The 27,865-nt window shown below is 42.6% G+C and overlaps 1 protein-coding gene across 1 annotated transcript in view; it reads right to left on the bottom strand.

Moving 5' to 3' along the window:
* Positions 1 to 7,640: 7,640 nt before the first annotated feature.
* LOC145415139 (proteasome subunit beta type-5-like) overlaps positions 7,641 to 27,865 on the bottom strand; it is a 140,772-nt gene continuing 120,547 nt past the window's right edge. Inside the window, exons 4-6 of the mRNA XM_080284559.1 lie at positions 24,964 to 25,078; positions 21,777 to 21,981; positions 7,641 to 7,821 (exon numbers count right to left, since the gene is read on the bottom strand). Of these exons, the coding sequence (XP_080140685.1) occupies positions 7,721 to 7,821; positions 21,777 to 21,981; positions 24,964 to 25,078 (421 nt within the window). The 3' untranslated portion in view covers positions 7,641 to 7,720. The remainder of the gene's footprint in view (positions 7,822 to 21,776; positions 21,982 to 24,963; positions 25,079 to 27,865) is intronic.

Raw genomic sequence — 27,865 nt, 5'->3', positions numbered from 1 at the left:
ACCAGGGATATGGGAAACTAATGGACTGGAGGCCATTTTGGACGCCATCTTGGATTTCCGCTGAAGCACAAGCAGGATTTCTGGGGTCTTTTAGTATGTTAATCAGGACAATTTTCTGAACATATCCTGGAATTTTCAGCTTGTTTATAATTTGTTCGGGGTTAAACTTATTGCTCCTGGACTACTTCCACGCTTGTCCAGAACTCTTTTCTCACTCTGCTTGCACGATCTTGCGTTGGCGCATACACACGCACAATCGCCCACATTTGTAGTCCAACTTTCAATCTTACCCACACAATCCTTGAACCAACTGATCCATACTCTCTTATATTCTCCTTCCATCTGTGACTCACAATGCACACTCCTCCTTTTGCCCTCTCATTCTCACCTACTCCAGAGCATATACCACATCCATACTCCCATTCTCTCACTCTTTCTCCTCTCAATTTAGTTTCAGTTAATCCATATACATCCACTTTCGCACCCTCAAGCACCTAAATAATCTCTCTTTCTTTCACCTCATCATTTGCACCCCTTACATTGCACATCGCCATCCGTATCATGTCCTTTGTTTGGTCCTTGGTTGTCATCTTTTGGTCAGTCCTGGTCCGAGACTTCTTGTTCGTATTCTTAGTTAGTTGTTTTCCGGGAAAGGGCACTAACCCTCCGTCAACCCACCTGCTGTCACGTAGGGAACATGTGTCGGTTGGTTATAAGGTTACCACCCAGGATTGTAAACGAGTTCCTTGTTTACAGGAAATCATTTTGCCACCCTTAAAAAGAGTACCACTTCACTAAGTGGGTGGATGGTGGGCACCCCCACCTACTACTTTAGTTATGTGATTGTTATATTATGCAAATCAATTTAAGTTAGTATGCTAAATAATTTATACTGTTATGTACTCTAGGAGAACTAGCATGTATTGGCTGTCTGTGACGGGGACGCAGCACTGGTGTCAGTGTGTGGATTGTTAAGTGCTGTAGTGAGTCTAACCTTCGACATGGAAGGTGTGCAGACAAAGTCTCTAGCTGGGCAGGAGGAGGAAATTTCCCTGCGACAAACTAAAGAACTCAAAAAATGAAGAAATGAATTCCCTGAGCTAGGCAACTAGGGCCATATAGCTCCGCTAGGTTACAGAAGTGCGCTACCACTCCCGGCACAGAAGACCCGGGCGCAGCTTGAACTCACGACCCCCTGGCCGCGAGCTTGATGCTCTACCACTGAGCTACCGTGCCCCCATAAAGAACTTGAAGAACAAACTAAATAACTCAAAGAACAATTACAAGCACAAAGTGTCCAACTACAAGCACAGAATGAAGGACTACAGGCACAGAAGAAAGAACTCAAAGAACAAATACAGGCACAGAAGAAAGAATTCCAAGAACAATTACAGGAGCAAAGTGAAGAAAAGAAAGAGCTTAGGATCGAAATCAAAGAACTACTGCAGGCACAGAACGAAGAACACAAAGAATCATATGAACAGCTTCAGGAGGTATTACGGGAGCAACAGAGGGAAGTACAACTGAGGGTGTAAGGACAGCTAGATGCGTTCGTGGGGGAAATGAAGGAAGAACAGCAACAGGTTGAGGAGGAAGTAGATTCCAAGCTTGAGGAGCAGAAGTATGAGATGGCAGTGCAGTTTGCTACTACCCTCAAGGGTGCTGCAATGGAAATTGTGGGCCAGATGTCAGTAGAGGAGAGGGTGCAGATGGAGGATAGATTTACAACCAGTGCTAAAGTGGCTGCAGGGCAGTACAATGCGACCATCATGGGAAGAAGTTTCCAGGTTAAGCCCTGCGACCAAAAGATACTGGAGTCAGTGGGACCATCATCGTTTGAACAACGGACTACTGGAGCGTCAGTGGGAGACTGCCGATGGCCTCAACAAGCATTGGCAACTGGTGGTTCCGAAGAAGATAAGGTCCGAGATCATGGATGAGTCCCATACCCAGATCACTAGTGGGCACCTGGGAGTGAAAAAAAACTATAAGCCGGCTGTGATAGAGGTTCTACTGGATTGGCATGTGCCAGGTTGTTGAAAAGTGGTGTCGGGCCTGTGATTTGTGTTGTGCCAAGAAGAGACCCCAAGAAATGTGGTTGTAACCCTCTTCACCTGTACCAAGTGGGTGCACCAATGGAAAGAGTTGCAGTGGACATTACTGGACCTCTGCCACTGACTGAAAGAGGAAACTGGTATATATGTCGCCCTAGACTACTTTACAAAGTGGCCAGAAGCCTATGCTATCTCCAATCAAGAGGCTGCGACTGTTGTTCAGGTGTTGGTTGACCAGTTTTTCTGTCACTTTGGGATGCTACAAGAGCTTCATTCAGACCAGGGTAGAAACTTGAGTCTGCTGTGTTCCATGAATGCTGCAAGTTACTGGGGATCAAGAAGACCAGGATGACCCCACTAAGGCCAGTCAGATGGGATGGTGGAGAAATTCAACTGGACCCTGGGACAAGAACTCGCCAAGTACTGCATAGAGGGACAAACAGAATGGTACAAGAAATTACCTGCACTGCTGATGACATATCGGTCTGCATCCCATGAGTCTACCGGCTACACTCCTGCAAAACTGATGTTGGGCCACAAGGTACACTTACCCGTTGATTTGTTCGTAGGAACACCACCTGGTGAAGATCTGCCTACAGACACCACCGGCTATGTGAAACACCTTCAGGAAAGGCTGGCTGAAGTACGTCATCAAGTGCGAGGGGCCCTCAAGTTTTCAGGAGAGGTGATGAAGTGCAAGTATGATGCCAAGGCAACTGAGGTTAGCGTCAAGGATCGTGACCAAATTTGGTTATACGATCCTCAGCGAAACAAGGGGCAGTTGCAGAAGCTGCGAGCCCATGGGATGGGTCTTACACTGTGTTGGACTGCCTATCAGACATAACATTTGGATTCGGGAAGGCAGGAAGCCTCGCCCAAAGGTGGTACACGTGAACTGTCTGTGGCAGTACCATGGGCCAGGACAGTACAGCTGGGACATCTCTGGGGAATCGTGCTCTCCCGCAGCTGAGGATGTTGAGGAGGACTACGGAGCTAAAGTGCAAGAGGATGGTGGCAGTTGCCCAAGATATGAATCAGGAAGAGGACCAAGACCTTCCAGGAGGAGTGGACTTTGTGGAGGAAAAGGGACATCATCGGAAGCAGCTTACAAGACCTGATAAGTTGAAGGATTATTTTGTGTATAGTTATATGTATCATTAGGATTAAGGTTTGTTTGTATATACTGTGTAGTTTTGTTGAGACGACAAAGAACTGGGGAGGGGTAGTGTTAAGTAGTGGGATTTGCCAGGTAGGTGCTCGAGAAGCATCTCAATGTTTCTCAATGTTTATGGTGGCTAGCTCTGGTACGAATCAGAGTTGCCAGTTTGCCTGCTGTTTGTGAGTGTATTTATTTTGTAAGTTATGCATTAATTTTGTTATTTTTCTCTACAATGTTATATTTATGTGACTGCTTGTTAAATTATGTAACTGAAATTAAGTTTGTATGGTAAATAATTTACAGTGTTATGTAATGTAAGAAAACTTAAGCATTCCTTGGATGTTTCCGAATTGGTAACTGTTGTTGCTAAGGGCAGGTACAGGATCAGCATGTTCTAGAATGTTGGAGAAGCAAGGAAGCTTATATAAGGATGGGGGAAGAGAGTTCAGTTGGTTTTCAGTTCAGTTAGAGTGTAGTTCAGTGTCAGTGCAGAGCTTGTGGAAATAGTGATGTTGGCAAGCATTGTCCGTGCAGTACAATTTGTATATTTTCAGTACTTGTGAAAACAGTGAAGTGTTGTCAGGCATTACGTGTAATTGCAGTTCATAAAGTTTGTATAGCTCGAGTGCTTGTGAAAACTAAACTGAAGTTGGAAAGCATTAAGTGTAGTTATTTAGAAAATAAAGACAGTGAACTTAAGAAGCCAGAGTTTATCTTCGCCTCAACTGATCTTGTGTGCTGTACACCTAAAGGCTAACCATAGGAAGAGCACCTCACTGGGCAACATCCTTCCTATACTGAACTACTGCTGTTGGAGCCTGTGGCAGTGTGGGACAGGGACGCAACAATATTTATTTATATATATATATACACACCTAGGTCCCAATTAGCACGTGATCAAATAGTGCGATTCCCAAATGGTGCGAGCTGTCTCATAATATCCACAACGTCTCAGATTAATAATGCTGGTGAAGCCACCATAGCAGATGTGATTACTGCAGCATCTATAGAATGCATTACAGGAGGTGAGACAAGAGGAGGTTACACCAATGCCAGCAACACCAGGAGAGCTCTCCATGATGCAGATCAGCCAAATCTTGGTTGCTGCAGGTGCCTTAACCCTTTGGTTGCAGCAGCCAAGACGACAGCCTGCTAAATGTGCTCAGTGTGGAGAGAGAGAGAAAAAAAAAGGGTGTTTTCAACTCGTGTTCTATCTCATCCTTAATCTTAAGAGCTAATATTTTAGTCAGACAAACTTCAATCTTTCTACTATTGTTTGCAACAAACTGCATGTCCGTACGCACTCAAGGCTCAGAGAACGATTTGAGAGAATACAAGATATGTTTTGATCGTCTGACGCTGGAAAGAGCCCAGTGTGGCGGAAATTCCACCAAACCACAAGATTTTTTTCCATACATACTAGGGTTACTGTCACGTTACCTCATGACAATTACAATAAAAAAAAAAAAAAAAAAAAAAAAAAAAAATTCTAGCCAGTCTCGTATGGTTTTATAACAATATTCCAGTGTTTATGTTTGACTTCAGCGAAACAGTTAGCGGTAAGAGGAAAATCATTACAAACTTTATAAAACTTCATGAATGACTTTTATTACCGCTTCCTTTTATAAAACTTATTGATAATGTCATGAGTCATTTCATAGCATTGCTGCACAGTTTGCAACCGCAAAAATGTTCGCTTGCTAATGCACTTAGCATATGACTTCTTTGATTATAGCAAAAACATCACTAAATCACTTGTATTTTATCACAATAATTCACAGTATAATATAACACTTTCAGCCACTCTAGTATGATTTTAGTGCAATTTGGGTGCGTATGATTTCGTATTGTTTACGAAAGAGGGGGGGGGGGGGCTGCAAACCGGTTTAGACCAGCTCATCGAGGGTATGTGTACATGTGTGTGTATGTACATATAATTATTTAGTCTATCTATCTATAGCCCAACGCCCTAATCCCGCAAAGGGTGGCCGCAGACAAAACGCCTCCAAGTCACTCTGTCACCCACCATTTGACTCCCCTCCCCCCAACTCACCCCCCCCTCCCTCATATACCTCTCAACTCCATCCCTCCACCTCATCCTCGGTCTACCCCTCCCTCCATCTCACCTACATACACCCTCTTAGTCAGTCTTTCATTCTCCATTCTCTCCACATGTCCAAACCACCTCAGTGTATTTCTCCTAATCTTTTCAACCACATCCACATCTACCCCACAACGTTCCTTCACTTCTTCATTCGTCAACCTGTCCCTCCACGTCACTCCACATGCTCCTCTCAAGTAACTCATTTCCACTGCTCTCACTCTTGACTTGTTCCCCTCTTGCAAGGTCCACGCCTCGCTTCCATACGTCAGGGTAGGGATCACAATACCATCATGCAGTGACTTCTTAACTTCCATACTCACCTCCCTATTTCTCATCACTGCTTTCAGTGTACCAACAACCTTTCTTCCCTGCTGTACCCTTTCACGTACTTCATCCCCCAAAGTTCCATCCTTAATCATCACACTACCCAAGTACTTGAATGCACTCACATTCTCCAAATCCTCACCATCCAACCTCACTGCACACTCTGTGACTTCATTCCTCTCAAACACCATAACTTTACTTTTGTTTACATTAACTTTCAGCTTCCTCCTCCTACACACTGTCCCAAATTCATTCACAAACCTTGCAACTCCCATTCATCTTCACTCAACAATACTGTATCATCAGCAAACAGCAACACCGGAAGCTTCCAAATCTCACCCTCATTCATTAGGGCCACCCCCACATCCACTGCCTCCTTTACAACCCCATCCATATATATATTAAACAGCCATGGAGACATCACACACCCCTGTTTCAGTCCCACATTGAGATCAAAGAACTCACTCAGCTCACCATCCACTCGCACCGTAGCCCTAGCTCCCTCGTACATACTCTTCACAGCACTCAACAATTTCCCCTCCACTCCATATATTCTTAACACCTTCCACATACCTTGCCTATCTATTCTGTCATAAGCTTTCTCCAAGTCCATGAAGGCAGCATACACTTTCCTTCCCTTCTCTAGATACTTCTCCACTAAACATCTTAGAACAAATATCTGATCTACACACCCTTTTCCCTTCCTAAATCCCCCTTGTTCTTCTCCAACTAGTTCCTCTGTCATATGCCTAACCCTATCAATGAGTAATCTACCATATATTTTACCAGTCATACTAAGAAGGCAAATACCCCTATGGTTACCACATACTTCTCTCTCCCCTTTTCCTTTGTACAGAGGAACAATTATACCTGATTTCCAGTCCTCTGGAACCCTTCCCTCTTCCCAAGCCAATCTACACAACTTCCAGATCCACTCCACAACAATCTCACCCCCATACCTAAGCATTTCACCACACACTCCATCAATTCCTGGGGCCTTTCCCAGCTTAATCTTCTTCATCGCTTCCACTACTTCCGACCTACTGATCTCTTCCTCCCTTCTCTCATCTCTTCTTCTCCCAGCCATTCCCCAACCACTTATACTCACAGCTCTCACTCTCTACATTCAACAAATCCTCAAAGTGCTCCTTCCATCTCCTCAATTTCCCTCTCTTCTCCACCAACAATCTATTATTCCTATCTTTCACTCCCCTACTATTTCCTCTTTCACACTGCCTTACTTTCTTTACCTCCTTCCAAAACAATTTCTTACTCTCCCTCCATTTCACACTCAGATTCCTCCCAAACTCTTCATCCACTTTCTTCTTACTCTCCTTCACCAGTCTCTTAACCTCCCTTCTCCTGCTCACATATACCTCTCTCTTCTCTCTCTCATCTTCTCCCATACCTCTACTCGCCAACCATTCACCATATGCCTTCTTCTTTTGTTCCACAGCTCGTTTCACCTCATCATTCCACCATGCTGTACTAGGTACTAGGGTAATTATCAGTGTTTAAAGGTTTAACCCCTAAAGTTGGAGTCACTCATCCACCAAATGAATTTTTCCCCATAAGTTATGTGTATCAGTTAGTGCGATATCAAATAGTGCGCACTTGCACATCCACCACATAGGCGTGTTAATTGAGACAAAGGTGTGTGTGTGTGTGTGTGTGTGTGTGTGTGTGTGTGTATATATATATATATATATATATATATATATACACACACACACACACACACACACACACAAGTATATAAGCTTAAACGGTAAAACAGTACAGGTATTGGGCACATAAGTCCAACATTAATAATACATACACATAGTTTAAACCTTTACATACATATTGTAAGTATATAACAAAATCATAATACTTCAGTATTTATTCCACCAAACAAATTACAAAATAATAATCATAAAATATATGATTTTGCAAGAATAATTAAAGTTTGGATTTTTCATTAAAGACCAAACTCCTTAAGAAGAAAAGGATGATGACTACTGCTGATGTTGAAATATTGGCATGTCTGGAGCCAAGACTGTTATTCCTCTCATGGTGATGAACTGATGTGTCCTACTCCTACTGGGTACTTTGCTTCTTTTCTTCTGCATACTGGTAGTGCAGGTCCTTGCTGTCTTGTTCAGAGATTTTACTCCATCCATCCTTGGTGATGTGGTACACTGTGGGAGGACAATGAACAAGCTGAGATATAAATGAAGATTACTATTTTGTAAATGAACTTGGAATGAATAAGGAAGACTGACTGATCAAACAGTTGCTGAAAGACATGCTTGGGTAAGGGGTCATTTCTCTCTCTCTCCCTCTCTCTCTCTCTCACCGACACACAAACACACACACAGAAACAAGAAAGACACAACAATAGATGAGCTGTCAATTGAGATGGGTTCACTTAGAAGTCTGAACAGTGAAATGGCAAGTACAGTTGTCAACCATGAAAGTATTATGGAGGAGTTCAGAAATGATACAGAGACAATTAGGTATGCAAGCAGTCTGATAAACCAAAACAGCAATACTGAAGAGAAGACAACCCAAGTGGATGAAGTTATACAAAGTTACAAAGATGATGTGGAAACTACATATGCTGAAATGGTGAAGGTAAAGAAAGACTTAAAGAGCCGAAGAAAAAAGTCTTAGAAAGGAAGTGAAAAAAAAATAATCCAAAACAACCCAAGACTGGTCAAAGATGCAGCAAATATCAATAAATCTACAGTAATCACTGGTATAGATGAAGATGAAATAAAAAACAACATTGAGAGAGATAAAGGAGATGGCAAATATAATGAGCATATTGAAGTATCAGAGGAAAGGTGTAATAAAGACACAGAACACAAAAGGTTAGGGAAATATGAGAGAAATAAGTCAAGGCCGCTGAAAGTAACCCTCCAGAGTATGAACACTGTGGAGGAAATACTAAAAAAAAATGCAAACTCATGGTAAAAGAGGAATTTACAAAGGTATGGATAAAAAGATAACTAACTCAGGAGGAACTGGGAATATATAAGAGAAGAGGGAGGAGGCAAAAACAAAGAATGAGAGAAGATCAGAAGAAGAGTAATTTTTTTTTTTTTTTTTTTTTTAACAAGGTATGAAAGTGGTACATAACCAACAGGGAATAAAAAGGAGGAAGATAGTAGACTCAAGTTATGGCAAGTATGTAAACAAGATGATTAAGATGATGTACTCAAATGTAGATGGAATGGTGTCTAAATTATAGGAGATAGAAAACTACATCAAAGAAAAGGAACCCATATTATTTACCTAACTGAAACAAAATTAACCCATGATATCAAACGATACCCCATATTTTGTGGAGAAGAAACAGAAATATAAGAACTGGAGGAGGAATTATAATCTTGACAAAGAAAAATCTACAAGTCAAAGAAATAAAACTACCGGTAGATATACCCTCACAAGTAGAACTGATTGCACTGGAAATTAACACATCTGAAGGGAAACTGTGGCAAATTTATACATGCCACCTAAAACATACATCTGGGAAAGAGGCAAATATGAAGAGCTGCCAGAAAGTACAATTTAGAGTTTAAGAACATAACTACATAGAATGGAAGAGATATCTGAAAGAATTACATTAACTGAAGATTTCAATACAAACATAAATTGGAATACTCTAGACATAAAAAGCCATGAAAGTGTTGGGATCAAAAGTTCCTAGATCTTGAGCAGGAGTTTTTCCTAACACGGCACGAAATGGAAAACAGCAGAAAAAGACGACCTGATGATCCATCAATACTAGATCTGATATTTACTAGGTAAGAAAATGAAATTGGCAATATAATGTATCACCCTCCATTCGGCAAAAGCAACCATGCAGTATTAACTAGTAACTTTAGGATTGCATATGATGTTTAAAAAAAAAAAAAAAAAAAAAAAAAAAAAAAAAAAAGGTCTGAACTACAAAAAGGGCAACTATCAAGACCTGAAAAAGTACTTCTTAGAAACAGGATGAGAAAAGGAGCTTAGAGGACAAGATTTAAAAAGTGCATATATAAAATTCTGTGATCTTTATGATATAGGAGTCCAAAATTACATCCCTTAGCACAAAGAAACAGAAATGAAAATAAAGAAATGGTTTAATATCAAAAGAAAAAAGAGACTTGCTGTGGAATAGATACAGAAGACACAATAGTGAGAGGACATGTATCAACTATAAACAGGCAAGAAATGAGTGCACAAGATCATGGAATGACACTAAAACTGCTGTCTTGATGATGTTGCCAGAGATGAGATCCTCCATCATAGAGCAAAGCAATTATATTTATGTGAATCTTACAAGATGCTATGCTTTTGACAGATTCTGGGTTACACAGTGTCATCACTGTCATGGTTTTGGTCATACATCTCATACATCTGAGAGGTGTTCTAGAAAAATTCATGGACCTAAATGTGTTTTTTGTGCTGAGGCCCATAAGTCTAAGGACTGTAGTAATAGAAATTCTCCCAAATACATCAATTACTCTTCCTTAAGGTATCAAGAAGCTAATATTAATTCACAGTCGGCTGCCCATTTTGCATCTTGTAGAGACTGTCCAATTATGATTTCTCTTATGAACAGATTGATTGAAAACACCAATTTCGACCATTCAAAAAACTGTCTACATCCCTCTTGAACCAATTACGGATGGATCTTTTAAATATTTGTTCCCTTTTAAATAACTGTTCCATCTGTAATATGACAGATGATATTAATAAAGCTCTAAATCAGCACGAACTTGAGATTTTGTGCTTGACTGAAACATGGTTGTATGAGTCTGATACTAATATTATTTGTAGTGCTTTGCCCAAGACACATTCTATTATAAGCATTCCCAGGCCTGCTGTTGACTGTCCAGGAGGTGTAGCACTCACCTACTCGGCAGCACTTGCAAACGTTTCTCTCATAGACTCGGACCTGACCCCATCTTCATTTGAATTTATGGAAGTACAGTAAAACCTCAATATAATGGACTTCAATAGACTGGAATTCGCTTTTATTGGACCTGAGGAGCTACCGGACTAAATTCCTATATATCGGAAAAAGTCTGATTGCCAGAAGCAGTCAGGACTGCCTGACCACTTCAGCTATGTCCACCACAATGAGATAAATAGAAGACATGTTTATCACTGTACAGTACAGTATTATTATATATATTATACCATTTGATTAATGTTGTGAAGTTATAACACAGTACAGTACCTCAATGGTCTTCAAAACAATTTAAAAACCGTTCATACGATCCAGACTAATGTCTGATATATTGGTAAAAGTCCGGTTTAGCAGGGGGAAGTCCAGATGTTGCTTTTATCGGAATTTCACATTTTTCAGAATGGCATGGGCCCCAATTAGTCCGTTATAGTGAGGTCTTACTGTATTATTAAATTTCCATCAGAATACCATTAGAATTGCAACTGTCTATCGACCAGGTCATCCAGGCACAGATCTGGGTTTTATGGAGTTTGGTCAGTTTCTTAAAGTGTTCTCTCTTAAATCAGGAGAACTTCTTGTTTGCGGTGATTTCAATTATTGGGCTGACAGTCTGCAGTCAAAACCATTTTCTTCAGAATTCCTTGAGCTGATCACCCAGAATAATTTTTTCAATCATGTGAGTGATCCTACTCATGTCTTGGGATATGTCCTTGACTTGATCTTATCCCGTGTTGGTTGCAGGCACATATTGGATATGGAGGTTGACTCAGCTGACCCCCTCATCTCTGATCATGCTCTGCTCACTTTTAGTGTTGATATCCCGAAAACCCCTTCCTATATAAAGGTCATCAGGTTTAGAAATTACAGGAACGTTGACCACCATTTGATGCGTCGTGAAACTGATCAGAGTCTAAACTGCACTGACTCTTCAAATCTTTCTTCTGATGATTTGGTTCACATACATAACAATGAGCCTGGGTCAATTTTTTATCACTATTGTCCTGAGGTGGTAAAAACAATCATTGTACTTGATAATTCTCCGTGGTATGGTTCACCCATTAATTCTTTGCGTCGACAATGTAGAAAGGCAGAACACGAGTGGCGCTCGAAAGGGACTGAATTAACTCGTTTGCAATAAGTTTGTGCGAGAAAAGTGGTTGTTCGCACTGTAAAAGCCCAGAAGGCAAGGTACTACCAAAATAAAGTTGATTCATGTGGTGGTGATGAAAAAAACCTGTCTGCAGTTATGAACAATTTGGCTGGTCGGAGGAATGTAATTGTTAAACTTCTGTATCTGATGCCTAATCGGCCTCTGATTTGGCTTCATTTTTTTACAACTAAGATATCGCACATAAGAAATGATTCAGACAACAGTTCTAGTGAAGTGTATTCAGTTGACTTCCAACAACGGCACACAGGGGGTCATTTGCTTTCAACATTTAATCGATTGGATGTAAATAAAGTCAAATGTTATATCAGAGAACTTAACAAAACATTTTGCCCACTCAATCCGTGTAACTTGTCACAACTGCCTGATGTGTACGAGCAGGGAAGCAGACTTTACTGGCACAGTAATAAATAGATGCTTCTTAGAAAATAATTTTGTGCAGTCTAAGAAATGTGCCTTGCTTAGGCCCTTACTCACGAAACCTGGCCTTGATGTCGAGAGCATGACAAATTATCGCCCTGTCTCTAACCTGTCTTTCTTATCTAAGATCATTGAGCTCTCCTGCTGCCTCACCAGATCACGCTTCCACAACCTTGCCAGATCACCCTCCCACAGCCTCACCAGATCACTCTCCCACAGCCTCACTGGATCACTCTCCCACAGCCTCACCGAATCACTTTCCAAAAGCCTCACCAGATCACTATCCCATAGTCTCCCTGGATCACTCTCCTACAACCTCACTGGACTGCTTTCCCCTATCGTTCAACACCTGCTCCTGAAAACCTCAAGTGCCCAGGGATGCCTAGCCTTAGGGAGGACCCATGGTGGTGACTTGAACTAGCCAAAGAACCACTTTAGGCAAGTTGGAAACTTGTTTTCAGGCTTTTCAGGGTGGGTGACCCATGACCAAAAATATATCCCATTGAACCCACAATAAAAGACATCACTATACAATTATTTGCTATAGAATCAGTTATTACTTGATGTAACCCAATTGTATACATAGTGGGGTTAACTGAAGTGAGTTGTGTTGTGGGCAATACTGACATGTGCGGTCAGGTGGCAAACTGTCAGGGGTTGCTTATGCATTTCATAGAAAGCATTTTAAAAAGGATGGAAAATATTTTTTTTGTGGAGGGATTTGGATAATTGGGATCCCGCGTTATAAAGTAAAACGATGCTAATAATGATGATTCAAATACATTACGTAAAATTCGGATATTGGTCTGTACTAGGCAAAAGCTGCCTTAATCCATAGGCTGCAACATACCTCAAGCAATGCCACCATGGGGGCTGCAATATATAGACACCCCAAAAGAAACTGGCAACTCTGCTTCAAAATACAATGGGCAGGAATGGGCCCGTTTCATCTGCGATGCATGCCTTACTATTAGTTCAATTTCTGTCTGGTGACAGCTAGCATCTCTCTAGGCTTACTTCAAGCTAATGCTGTACTTAAGCCTAACTCATTCAACCACACACATAGATATGGGGTAGAACTGCAGAGTTCACTCCTAGCCAGAACCCTTAGACACTGCTTCCTGCTGTACAGTGATCCCTTCGGTAGCGCGCATAACTGGTACCGGGCCTAGTGCATGATAAAGAAAGCACAGAACCTATGGGATTTATCTCAACTGGAGTCCCCATAAACTGGAAAAAGGTGCCACTGCTTGCCAGATAACTTAATGTAAAATGAAACAGTGTGGTCAATTTGAATTACCCTCTATTATACAATTTTTGTGTCACTTTACTGAAAATAGAATTTTTAAAGATTTATCAACATATAATACTGGATTAAAAATGGATTCTTTATCAAAATATAATAGAAATACAACGTTATCATTTGTGTCTATCTCAGTTTAGGGACAGTCTACATACGATCATTAGTATGCTGCCTGAGTATTGATCACTGTCATGTTTTTAAGTGTTGGATGTACATCTGCATGCAAAAATGGTAAATGGGTGAAACAAAATTGTATCTTACATAAAAAAAATAAAGGAAATATGGTACTTAAACAATTGAAGATCATATGCACTACACAAACAATCTAGTGACCCCTGTTTACCGAGTGACTTGCATCAACATAACTTTGGTGTGAATCACCAAACATGGCGATAATACACAAGCAGATTGGAAAACATGGCAATGATAATATAATGGGGAAGTCTGGCCTCTGATGCGATGCAATGACAGCAATGTTGTTGAGTTATTGTCCTTTCAACAAGGGTACTAAAGTGTTTGAGCATTTTGGCATTTAAAAATTTGGGTTGGTGATATCAGCTCCGTGTGATATTTCGCCATACAATTCTTATTATTATTAACTCGTGGAGTGCGAGCCACAGCTCAGGCTGTGCTAGCCGTGCATCACCGTAAACAACTCGATCCCTACGAAAACCTACGCATGACGCTACGCAAAGACGGAGAAAGAGAGATTTTTTTCTTTTCACCAGATGATGCCCTGGATGTATATCTTGAAGTTTATAATAAACAAAGACTAAATAAAAAAAAAATTTCCTTCGTTTTTTGCGCACCACGGGGTGGGATAAAAAGGGGTAATTGCGCAATCCACGGGTTAAGTGTATAATTGATAGAATGGATTTGCCAAATGAAAGATTACAATCTCTGGAAACTGTATGATAAGTTTTTCCAACAAATGAGATACATAACACTTGGTAAAAAGGTGCTGAATGCAAACACACACAATAAGCTTTCATGGCCTTTAGTTAGCTCTATGAAGAACTTTTCATCATATATCTCATTGTGGCATCAATAAAGTATGAATATAATACAGGTATAATGCTTTACTGGTGATAGGTGAAAGTGTTCACCATCCACTCACTCAATGTAGTGCTGCTCTCGGGTGTCTGCCCTTTCCTCTCTTCCTTCCATCCTCTTCTGTCTTTCTCTCCTTCATTCCTTCCTCTTCCTTCTGCCTATGGGTGACTTTACACTTCCTTTTCAGTCTGTCTTTCTTTCATTCTTTCCTCTTCCTTCTGCCCATGCGTGACTCTACACCACGTGACAAGCCAAATGGTTTCCCGTACACCAAGAAACCATTTACTACACTGGGTGCTGCTCTCAGGTGTCTGCCCTTTCCTTTCTTCTTTCCATCCTCTTCTGTTTTTCTTTCCTTCATTCTTTCCGCTTCCTTCTGCCTATGGGTGACTTTACACTCGCGCTTCTGTCTGTCTGTCTTTCATTCTTTCCGCTTCCTTCTGCCTCTGGGTGACTTTACACTGAGTGACAAGCCAAATGGTTTCCTGTACACCAGGGCACCATTTACTACACTGGATGGTAACCACACAACCAGATTATGGCACCTGGTGGTTTAGTGGGCAATTAAGGCACTCCAATCAGATTGAACTCGTGCAGGTTTATATCCAAGAGGTGGTTGGGGTTATTGCTCATGTTATGCCACTCAGGGATGAGTGAGGCCGGTCACTCTCATCTTAAATGTCAGGACAAACTTGCCTAGCCCTGGGCTCCTACGTTTCTCTTGGGACAACATAGGATTGGATGATGGATGGATGGATATAATGCTTTAAGCATGAGTAATAATCCAAACAGGAATTTTTTAAAAGGTACACCAGCTGTGAGCAGGTAGTGACTACATGCTACTTAGTTACCTGGCGAACACTGGCAACTTTCAGTTGTTTGTGGAGGCTTCAACTGGTATTACGCTCCTTAATTGTAGCCCCAAACTTTCCATTTAATAACTACTCATACCCTTTAAATACATATACAGTAATCACTCCAATATCCGGATCAATAGAGCCATCGGTAGGTTCGGATATTGGTTTTGTCCGGATATTGGGCCCCAGCTTATGGACTTGTACTTACGGACCCTAACACAGAGAAACACCTATACAACTCCCTCCGGACATGCATAGCACCTATTTAACACCCAAATCACACCAATAAGGCACATAAATGACTGAAATAAATGCAATAGACACATAAAATGTGGGTTTAGAAGTATGTTCATACATTAATAAACATTCTGGTACTTATGGACTCTAACCGAACCTAACCTAACCGAACTCTGAAAAACACATTCCTACTGCACATGCATGAGGTAAGTTTAGTATGGAAAGAAGTACAGTATGACACTTTCTGGTAAGTATAGTATGGGAAAAAATACAATATGAAACATTCTGGTAAATATAGTATGGAAAATAGTACAACATGAAACATTTTGGCTACTTACAGCAAGTCCCTGGCCACCTCGATGAATAACCGCCTCCTCTCGGACTCTGACAGTAAGAACGATTTCCTGAAGCACTTGCACTACACTCTTCCTGAAGTCTTGCACTGAACTTAGTCACTAACACACAGAAGTCCGTTCTTTTCACAGTGTTCACTTTAGTCCAAATAATGTTCCATTAAATTTAAGTGTTGCACATTAACTTTTCCCAAGTTTTTTAAGTTTCCAAAGCCAAAACAAAGAAGGTTAGTTACGTTAAATTTCTTTTCTACTTAGTCTTTTCTCCCAACTTGAAAACCTTAACACAACACACCGTTTTTTTCACCGCACAACACTCAAAATTCCCGTGTGGTCTAGTGGAGAAGTTCTTGCTGTTTATTCACTGTCAGAGCCCGAGAGTATCACTGGCAGGCGTCCAAGGGGTGCATCGGTGGGTAGTGGTGATGGCGTACCGACTACAGAAGACTCTGAAGACAGCCGCAAACTCACGTCGAGCGGTGACTCCACTGTAGCTGATGTGCTGGGCTGTGGCTCGGAGCATGAGGGCCTGTCTTGGGGAGGCAACGGAGTGGAACCAGGGCTTGGCACAGCGGGGGTCAGGGGCCTGAAAAAACTGTCAATCGTTGACTGACGCAAGGACCGACGATTCTGGCGATTGATGATGCGCTGCCGGAAAGCACGCACTTCCTCCACGAGTCCCAAGGGCCCCATCTCCCTGTCGCAGTCCGGGTGTTCCAGGTAGTCTAGGACGAACTCTAGATGTTCCCGGAGTGCGCTCAGCTTGGGGATGGCTGGAGTAGTGTCCTGCTGGGCGGAGTCTGCATCATCATCGCCTTCGTCGTCGGAATCTTCAAGTTCGGGACTGACACCAGCAACCGAAGACGCGATCTCGATATCAGACAACGTCTGATACCCAGGATCGCCCTCGTCGTCGTCCAACCACTCACGAACATCGTCCACATCAACATCGTCGCCGTGCGTACGTAGCCGTGCATGGAAGTCATCCACGTCAAACCCTAGGAAATCGTACTCCACATCTGTTCCGAGAAGCAGACGAGACCAACCATTTTCAAGAGTTTTCACAGGGACTTCCTTCCATGCACTAGCCCAGTTGTACAGCGCAGACTTGATGTTGTAGCGGCGAAGGTTTTCCAAAGTCCGCTTGCCTCGAGTGTCACGTCCTTCCCTGCGCTCGTCCTCGTCCTCGAGAACCACCATCACCTCGTCCAGGAACTTCCGACGGTACAGGCGTTTTGTTGCCACGATCACTCCTTGGTCCATTGGTTGAATGAGAGCAGTCGTATTAGCTGGCAGAAACATGCACCTAATACGGCCATTCTCAGCAACCAAGTCCTTGTCGCACGGGTGGGCAGGTGCATTGTCGAGGAGAAGGAGAGCCTTTACCTGGTCGCGAGGAATTCCCAGTGTCTTCGTCTGGTAATGTATGACCTCCTTGACGAAGTGATGGTGAAACCAGTCTTTGAAAATCACAGCTGTGAACCATGCTTTCAAAGAATGGTACCATACGACAGGAAGGACATCCATCACCCCACGAAGGCACCGAGGCTGCTTTGCACGGCCAACAATAACGGGCTTAAGCCGGTGCATGCCGTTAGCATTGGCACAACACAAAGCAGATATCCGTTCCTTAGAAAGCTTGCGGCCAGGTACACGTTTCTCCGTCTCATCGGCGAGAGTGTTCGTTGGCACCGAGCGATAGAATAGGCCAGTTTCGTCAGCGTTATAGACTTGACCGAGAGTGAGGCCCTCCCTGTCGATCAAGCCTTTCACCTTGTGCCGAAACTCGTCCACTCCATCCTCGTTAGCGTCCAATGCTTCGCCATGTGCTTTACGGTTAGTAAGGCCATGTCGCAACTTGAACGCGAAGAGCCAACCCTCGGATGCCTTGAAGTCTAGGGCGTCGTGAAGCCTTGCAAACTTCTCAGCAGCAGCCTTCAGCTCCGTTCCACGTACCATCACACCAGCTGCACGTTGCTGTCGATACCAAATCAACGTGGAGCGGTCGATCTCTGCATACTTGGGGGTAAACATAACCTTCCTCTCCACGTTGCGTTTGCTTCTCGACGAGAAGTCAGCCGTGTACTGCATGAGCTTGTCTCGGGAACGCTTGATATCAAACAAAGTCGACCGGGCCAGGTTGAACTCGCGGAGAATGCGAGAGGAAGACCAACCCGCATCAACCTTCTCCAATATCTCCCGTTTCTTCTCCAGAGTCAACACCACTCTCTTCCTTTTCTCAGGAGGCGGGGCCATCATCACACACACTAAGAGTAGGGCAGAGAGCAGCAGGAGGCCTTGCAGCAAGTACGGCACCACCACAAAAGCGAGCACGTGGGCAGCCATGGCGAAGAGCGTAGGTCTTGTCGCGGTGAGAGACAGGCGGGAAGTGGGGAGGATGCAGCGGCGCTCTATCGGACGTCGGAGGAATGACGAACCAAAACAATGTTCTCACGCGGCGCGCGCGGCAAGTTCAAATTACGGACGGCAAAAAATCGATTTTTTTTCCAATTTTTTTGGATTTTCGGACCATTTTGGGAATGTTTGATCCCAGGACGATAAGGTTCGGTTAGTGGGGATGTTCGGTTATTGGGCGTCCGGATATTAGAGGGATTACTGTATACTGTTAGGGTAAGAATTAGAACGACACCAACGCATGGTTAGGTTAACGGAAAATGATGAAAAGGGGACAGTAAGGAAGAAAAACGTACCATAAACAGACCTGAGATGGACCTGAGGTAAGCAGTTCTGAGGCTTGGGCATGGAGAGATGGTGGTCTCCACCACCTGGGATTAACTCGAGTAGGGCCTCATCTCTGAATCCCTCAAAGCCACCAGAAACCACAGACACTGCACCATCATTGTTGGCTCAGGTGCACAATAACAATGTTTTTTAGCTGAAAAATGAGCAATAATGGCAGGAGTGCAGAGTTTCATCTTGCAGTGATAACAAATACTGCTATAACCAAATGCAAGATAAGCAAGGGATCAAGGTAACTGATGTTACTGTGAGCACTCCGGTGATTGAGATTTATGAGTGTTACCAATCAAACTAATGAGGAAAAGGCTCGTATCCTAACCTGGAAGCAGGAAAACATCTCTACCAAAGAAACAGCTAAATGAGGTGAATGATCAGTACGATCAGTGACAAGAGTGATATCCAGTCTACATGGCCTCCCACCAAATGTTGTCTCACCAAGGAAACCTTGTCCAGGACAACACAAGACAAAGAAGACTATGGACAATCTCCTATGGTGTGTGGTGCTTAAAACTCCTGATATTATGGCTCCACAACTTGTGTGGTGCTTAAAACTCCTGATATTATGGCTCCACAACTCAAAGTTAATCACCCAAAGCTCCTACAAACGTGCGTCTATCCGCACCATCCAAAACAGGCTGCGGAAGGACCTGAAGCTGACATCATGCTTACCAGCCATGAAATCACTTCTCACTTTGCAAAAAAATACGAAGACTGGACCTCCGAAGACTAGAGGAAGGTGATGTTCTCTGATGGTAGCACCTTTATGTGTTTTTGTCCTCGAATAGGGTGGGTAAGGAGGCCTCGCACCATCAGTAACTACGACCTCTACTACACACAAAAGACTGTCAAGCAGTGATAATGTGATGATGTGGGGTTGATTTAGCAGGGAAGTGGGCAGGGGAGGTTTCTACTTCCTTCCTAAAACCACAACAATGAAAGCTGACCAATATATGCGGGTGCTGAACAACCATCCCCTGCAATTTTATGACATTCATGGTTGCACACATTTTATGCAGGACTCTGTCCCATGTAACACAGCAAAAAGAGCTATGAAATTCCTCTCAGAGCATGACACTGAAGTGCTGAATTAGCAAGGTAACTCTCTGGATTGCAATGAAATTACATGAAGGACAAGGTTTCAACATGCAACACCTCCTCAGTGTCTCAACTTATGGATGAGATATGCAACATGGGGGTCAAGGAGAAGAATGATGAATACTTCCAAAATTTAGCATACAGCATGCTCAAATTGGTGGTAGGAGGTGGCACCCATAATCCACTTACTTAATGTAGTGCTGCCTATTCCTCCTTCACCTTTATCATTCTTTTGCTGTGTGTGCCCTCCTCTCCCCCTGTTTCTCCCATCTTTCCTGTCACTTTTTTATTAGTCTTCTTTCCTTTTCAAGTGATTTTACATTGAGTGACAAGTCTAATGGTTTCCTGTAAGTTAGGAAACCATTCATAATGACGGGAGGTAACTATATAACCAACCCAAACATGTTCCCTATGTGTCAACAAGTGGGTTGACGGAGGGTTAGTGTCCCTCCCCGTACAACAACTAATTCAGAGACAAACAGTCACCCCTTGTGGGACTGTGGTGTCTGGCTATAGATTGATGCTCAGATGCCTCCAGTTTGTAACTAAGGCCAAAAGCAACATGATGAAATATTAAGATGCAGCTGTGCTTCAAAGTTCTGTCTGCATCATTAATATATTGTCTGGAGTGTGATTTTTGTTTAAATGATGTCCTATGTGGAGAGTTTCTTTTCCTGATTCTGCATCTCTAATGAGTATGATTTGCAACCTCACATCACAAAGTTTACGGCTGGAGCACTGTCAAGCAAACTGTATGGCACATTAGGTTAAATGTTTCATTTACACCCCTCAAGGCTGATCATAAAAACAAACACTGGTTACCATCCATCCATCCATCATCCAATCCTACGTTGCCCCATGAGGAGCGTAGGAGCCCGGGGCTAGGCAGTTGGTCCTGATATTTAAGATGAGAGTGACCAACCTCACTCATCCCTGAGTGGCATTACGTGAGCAATAAACCCCAACCACCCCTTGGATGTAAACCTTCACCGGCTCAATCCGACTGGAGCACAATAATTACCCACTAAACCACCAGGTGCCAAAATTTGGTTGTATGGTTACCACCCAGCATAGTAGATAGTTTCCTGGTGTACAGGAAACCATTTGGCTTGTCACTCAGTGTAGAGTCACCCATAGGCAGAAGGAAGAGGAAAGAATGAAGGAATGAAAGACAAAAGAGGGAGTGTAAAGTCACCCGTAGGCAGAAGGACGAGGAAGAAGGAAAGAAAGATAGAAGAAGATGGAAGGAAAGAAGGATGGAGGAGAGGACAGGGCAGACACCCGAGAGCAGCACTACATTGAGTGAGTGGATGGTGAGTGCCCCCACCTACCACACACTGGTTACTATGTATGAAATTCATATACTGTACTTCCTAACCAATTTACTCTGGCCTTACCACAAGAGAAAGACAGACACCTGTGGGGAAAAAAAAAGGGGGAAAAAAAAAGTTCTTAAGGCTAACAGTGGTTATGGAAAGGGAAGGAGATGAAATAAATTACTGAAAGTTGCACATTGCACCCTAATTATTGCTTATTTGGATAACTGGCACCTCAATCAGGTTCTAACAGTAGCCACTCATTCCTCATCAGATGTTTCAAGTTCCCTGCCAGCAAGGAAAATTATGACTATAATAATTCCACGACTACAGTGAAAGGAGCAAAAATATTTCATGGGTAAGAGTGCCATGCCACATTCAAGATGCTGATGTACGTTTGAAGGCATTACCTAAGTGTTCTTAAATTTGTCAAATAGCTGCACAACCAGGAATTTCATAACCATTACCAGCTGTAGTCTATGGGTTAAAAAACTTGTACTCCCACTTTCCACTTCATCCCATTCATAAAAGTTTACATAACTACACACTGGCACACTATGCCAATCGAGACTGCTGTCTCTATTTTCAAATCTGGTGATGTACAAACATTATCAAAAGGTGTGCTTACCACGCACGATGCCTCCAGAGTATGCATCACGGTGGGTGGCATGGTATATGGCACGGCGACCTAGCTCTTGTGCCTCTTTGTCCTCCAGGTTCCAGTGGTACCCTGAGTCCAGAACACCATATGCAGTGATTGAACCAGAGCCCACACTGAACACATTGCCAGGCATGCGGTTACCATCACTGTCAACATAGTAAAGCCCAGGTCCCTTCGGGATGAAGAGGAATGGAGGGTTATCAGATGCAGTATGACATTAAGGACAAAAAAATAAAGGTACACTAAACATTTTCATACAGCATATACACAGTGCTATATAATATAAATAATTAATGACAGCTGATCAATAATATTACAGGGTAAATACAAACTTGTTAATTTCGTAACATTACTGGAATACGGTAAATCCGCAGACATATACTGCATTTCGTGGCATGTAAGACACTGCATTGTGTAAGATGCACATTAATTTTGGAAAAGCATGTCTATGGAAAAAGTTTATGACTCCTAACCAACAACCACTAAAACTTCAGCTTGATATACACAGTCACACAAATGCACCTCTCCATTCAATAACTTCATTTACAATTAGTCCTCAGTCAGTAGTTTAATTATTACTGAATATAAGAACTAAAGTAATGAAAATTTGTATCACATTCATACATTTAAACTCTACAAATTACTTCTGCCCATCCTTCTTCTTTACTGAGTCTGAACCAGTGGGTTTGTACATACATATGCACCTCTCAGTATCTCTATCATGGTAGGTGAAGACAACCATCATCCACTCACATGAGGTAGTGTTGCCTGCTTCTTCTTTCATCTTTATCATACTTTTTCTCAGTCTGTCCTCCTCTCTTCCTATTTCTTCCATCTTCCCTTTCTCTTACTCTTCTTTCCTTTTCAGGTAGCTTTACATTGGGTGACAAGCCTAATGGTTTCCTGTAAGCCAGGAAACCATTTACAATGCTAGGTGGTAACCATATAACCAACCCATTACGTATTTCCTACATGCCGGCAGAGGGTTAGTGCCCTCCCTGTAAAGCAACTCAAAGACAAACGGCCACCCCTTATGGGATTATGGTGTCTGGCTATAGATTGATGGACAGATAGTATCTCTATTCAGTACTTTTCATCATTCTACTAGTCTGCTATATAAAAGTTAAAATCTGTAACAGTCATACATATGTACATATGTACACCAGAAATCGTTTCAGTCTACTCTTCTTCGTTGAGCTTGACCCAGCTGGGTTTGTCCTCACATCACTTAATTGCATGTGAAGTATCAGCATGATTCATGCAAAAAGAATATAAAACCATAAAAAATAAAAGCCAATAGAAATTTACAAACATCTGCTTATTTTAAAAATCCATGCTTGCATTGAGGACTTTTAATTATATTCACCAGCATACACCAGGTGGCAGCACTGTCTGTATGAACACAAAGAGCTGTGGCTCTCCTTGAAGTTTTTCCTAAATCTTGAGTAAACATTTATCTTCTATCTATTTATCTATTGCCAAATGCCTCAATCCCATACGGGGTGGGCACAAACAAATCGCCTCCACACTGCCCTGTCCACCGCCATTTCACTGCCCTGCTCCCAACTCACACCTCCCTCTCTCATATACCTCTCCACCCCATCCCTCCATCTCATCTTCACCCTCCCCCTCCCTCTCCCCCCCTCCACCTCACTCACATACACTCTCCTCATCAGTCTCTCACCCTCCATCCTCTCCATTTGGCCAAACCACCTCAGTGTGTTCCTCCTAATGCTTCCTATCACATCCACATCCACACCACAATGCTCCTTTATATCCTCATTTGTCAGTCTGTCTCTCCATGTGACTCCACTGGCTCCTCTTAAATAACTCATTTCCAATTCTCTCACTCTTGACTTGTGTCCTTCCAACAACGTCCAAGCTTCACTTCCATACGTTAGTTGGTATCGCAATACTGTCATGTAGTAACTTTTTCACTTCCATGCTCACTTCCCTGTTTCTTATCACTGCTTTCAAGGAACCAACAACCTTTCTTCCTTGTTGTACTCTTTCAAGCACTTCACCCTCCAAACTTCCATCCTTACTCATCGCACTACCCAAGTACTTAAACGTACTCACATTTTCCAATTCCTCACCATCCAACCTCACTGTACATTCACTGACTTCACCTCTCTCAAAGACCATCACTTTACTCTTCCCTACATTCACCTTTAGATTCCATTTCTTACACACTCTCCCAAACTCATCCACCAAGCCTTGCAGCTAACCTTCGTCTTCACTCAACAACACAGTATCATCTGCAAACAACAGCACAGGGAGTTTCCAAACACTACCCTCTCTCACTAGGGCCACTCCAACATCCACTATTCTACCTAGTACCTCTTTTATTACCCCATCCATGTACAGATTGAACAACCATGGAGACATGACACATCCCTGTTTCAACCCAAGCTTCAATGAGAAAAATTCACTCAGTTCACCATCCACACGCACTGCAGCCTTAGCACCATCATTCATACTCTTCACAGTATTCAACAACTTCCCATCTACTCCATATATTCTTAATACTTTCCACAATCCTTGTCTATCCACCCTGTCATATGCTTTCTCTACATCCGTGAAGGCCGCATACAACTTCTTTCCCTTCTCTAGAAACTTTTCCACTAAGAATGAATATCTGATCTACACAACCTCTTCCCTTCCTAAAGCCTCCCTGTTTTTCTCCAACTAATTCCTCTGTTCTTTCCCTAACTCTGTCAGTAAGTATCCTACCATACACTTTTCCTATTACACTAAGAAGACAATTGCCCCTATGATTACCACACACTTCTTTTTCCTCTTTTCCTTTGTACAAGGGAATAATTATACCTGACTTCCAATCCCCAGGGACTCTACCTTCCTCCTATGCCAATCTGCACATCTTATTTTTCACAATTTATCAACAGTTTTAGTTTAATTGTTTTTACTGTACAGTCTACCAATGATAGACAGTTTATAGGATACCTGTACATGTAGCTGTTTTGAATAGAGCCAGAGCTAACGCCAGTCTAACCCAATGACACTCATCTCTGAAGATATACAGTGACTTTTCTGTGTATTTTTTGGGGAAAAAATGCACCTTATACAGTAGGCCGCAAAGTGCGGTAATTATTTTAACAGCTTACAGTGGTAGCGTTATGCAAGGATGACATACCTTCTGATCCCACCCTGCAATCATGACTCCCATGGACAATCCATAACCCTTGTACTGATAAACCATGTTGGCAAGTAGCTTTGATGCAGCAGCTACAGAGATGCGCTCTCGGTTTCTGGAAGGAGCAAAAACACTGGAAACTGTATTTAAGGTGAATAATAGTTTGCATTCTAACAACATCAATATGCCCATTGTCGTCAAAAATGTAGGGTGTCTAATTCTGCAAATGTATTCACATCACATCACATCATACCTCTACCCCCATGCTATTCTTTATGCCCATTCATCAGGTCACTAATGAAATCTATGTAATGTCAAGTCCTTCATTTTATCTATCTATCTATTGCCTGACGCCTTAATCCCATATGGGGTGGCCACAAACAAATCGCCTCCCCGTCACCCTGTCCCCCGTCATTTCACTGCCCTGCTCCCAGCTCACACCTCCCTCTCTCATATACCTCTCCACTCCATCCCTCCATCTCATCCTTGGCCTCCCCCTCCCTCTCTCCTCCTCCACCTCACTCACATACACTCTCCTCATCAGTCTCTCACTCTCCATCCTCTCCACATGGCCAAAACACCTCAGTGTGTTTCTCCTAAGCTTCCTATCATATCCACATCCACACCACAATGCTCCTTCACATCCTCATTTGTCAGCCTGTCTCTCCATGTGACTCCACAAACTCCTCTTAAATAACTCATTTCCACTGCTCTCACTCTTGACTTGTGTCCTTCCAACAACGTCCAAGCTTCACTTCCATACGTTAGAGTTGGTATCACAAAACTGTTGTGTACGGTAATAACTTTTTCATTTCCATGCTCACTTCCCTGTTTCTTATCACTGCTTTCATGGAACCAGCAACCTTTCTTCATTGTTGTACCCTTTCAAGCACTTCACTGTCCAAACTTCCATCCTTACTCATCACACTAGCCAAGTACTTAAACGTACTCACATTTTCCATTTCCTCATCATCAAACCCCACTGTACATTCACTGACTTCACTTCTCTCAAAAACCATAACTTTACTCTTTCCTATATTCACCTTCAGATTCTGTGTCTTACACACTCTCCCAAATTCATCCACCAAGCCTTGCAGCTCTCCTTCGTCTTCACTTAACAACACAGTATCATCTGCAAACAACAGTACAGGGAGTTTCCAAACACTGCCCTCTCTCATTAGGGCCACTCCAACATCCACTGCCCCATCCATATACAGACTGAACAACCATGGAGATATGACGCATCCCTGTTTCAACCCAACCTTCAAACAGAAAAACTCACTCAGTTCACTATCCACATGCACTGCAGTCTTAACACCCTCATACTCTTCACAGCATTCAACAACCTCCCATCTACTCCATATATTCTTAATACTTTCCACAATCCTTGTCTATCCACCGTCATATGCTTTCTCTAAATCCATGAAGGCCGCATACAACTTCTTTTCCTTCTCTACAAACTTTTCCACTAAGGATCTAAGAATGAATATCTGATCTACACAACCTCTTCCCTTCCTAAAGCCTCCCTGTTCTTCTCCAACTAATTCCTCTGTTATTTCCCTACCTCTGTCAATAAGCATCCTACTGTATATTCTTCCTATTACACTAAGAAGACAAATGCCCCTATGATTACCACACACTTCTTTTTCCCCTTTTCCTTTGTGCAAGGGAATACAGTAATTATACCTGACCTCCAATCCTCTGGAACTCTACCTTTCTCCCAGGCCACTCTGCACATCATTCACATCCATTCTACTACTATCTCTCACACATGCTTCAGCATTTCACCACACACTCCATCAATTCCAGGGGCTTTCCCATTTTGAATCTTCATTGCTTCCATAACTTCCATCCTACTGATTTCTTCCTGTCTTCTCACCTCCCTCCTTCTCCCAGTCGTTCCCCAGCCACTTATACTCGCATTACTTTCATTCTCTATGTTCAGCAATTCATTAAAGTGTTCTCTTCATCTGCTCACTTCTTCTCCCATCTTAACTAGTGATCTACCATTTTTATCTTTCACTCCCCTACTAACTTCATTGCCACCCTGTCTGACTTTCTTTACCTCTTTCCAGAACATTTTCTTACATTTCCTCCACTTCACACTCAAATTCCTTCCAAATTCCTCATCCACTCTCTTCTTACTCTCACTTACTAATCTTTTCACCTCACTCTTCCGTCTCTCAACTTCTTCCACGTCCCTATTTCTCATCCATTCATTATACAGTATGCTTTTTTCTTTTGTGCCACAGCCTGTCTCACCTCTTCATTCCACCATGCTGTTCCTTGCACTCCCTTTCGTCTTCTCTTCACCCCACACACCACCTCACATACGCCGCACATATTTCTTCTGTGAATATCTTGCACATGCCTTCCACGTCCCCCATTTCCTCCAAATCATATTTACCCAATCGTTCCTCCACTTCTCTCATGTATTCTGTCTTTTCTCATCCTCTTGTAACCTTTCCACTCTCCTTGCATCTACTCCTTCCTCTTGTCCTTCCCTTCTTCTATTTCTCCATTTTACTTGGACCTTGATTCTCACCACCACCAAGTAGTGGTCAGAAAGTCCACTCCCTCAACCTCTATATGTTCTTGCATCCATTACACATCTTCGCATCCTTTCATCCATACACACACAATCAATCATTGCCTTCCTTTCATTCAGTTCATCATCCACCCTTCTCATCACTCGCCATGTATACCTGTGGATCATTTTGTGCCTGAAGAGGGTATTGGCTATCACCAACCCCCCTCCTGGCACAAATGTCCACTAAAGCACTGCCATTCTTATCTACAGTCACTACTCGTTTTATGATGGGGCTACGTCAGGTCATACCATTACGTATAACAATTTTTTAACCCCTTAAACGCAGCCGTGTACGGCCGATCCCCCCCCGTG

This window comes from Coenobita brevimanus, chromosome 101 (genome assembly GCF_032717465.1).
Source record: "Coenobita brevimanus isolate Jiangsu-jjx chromosome 101, ASM3271746v2, whole genome shotgun sequence".
NCBI classification, from domain to species: domain Eukaryota; kingdom Metazoa; phylum Arthropoda; class Malacostraca; order Decapoda; family Coenobitidae; genus Coenobita; species Coenobita brevimanus.
This window is presented reverse-complemented; position numbering and strand designations above follow the sequence as displayed.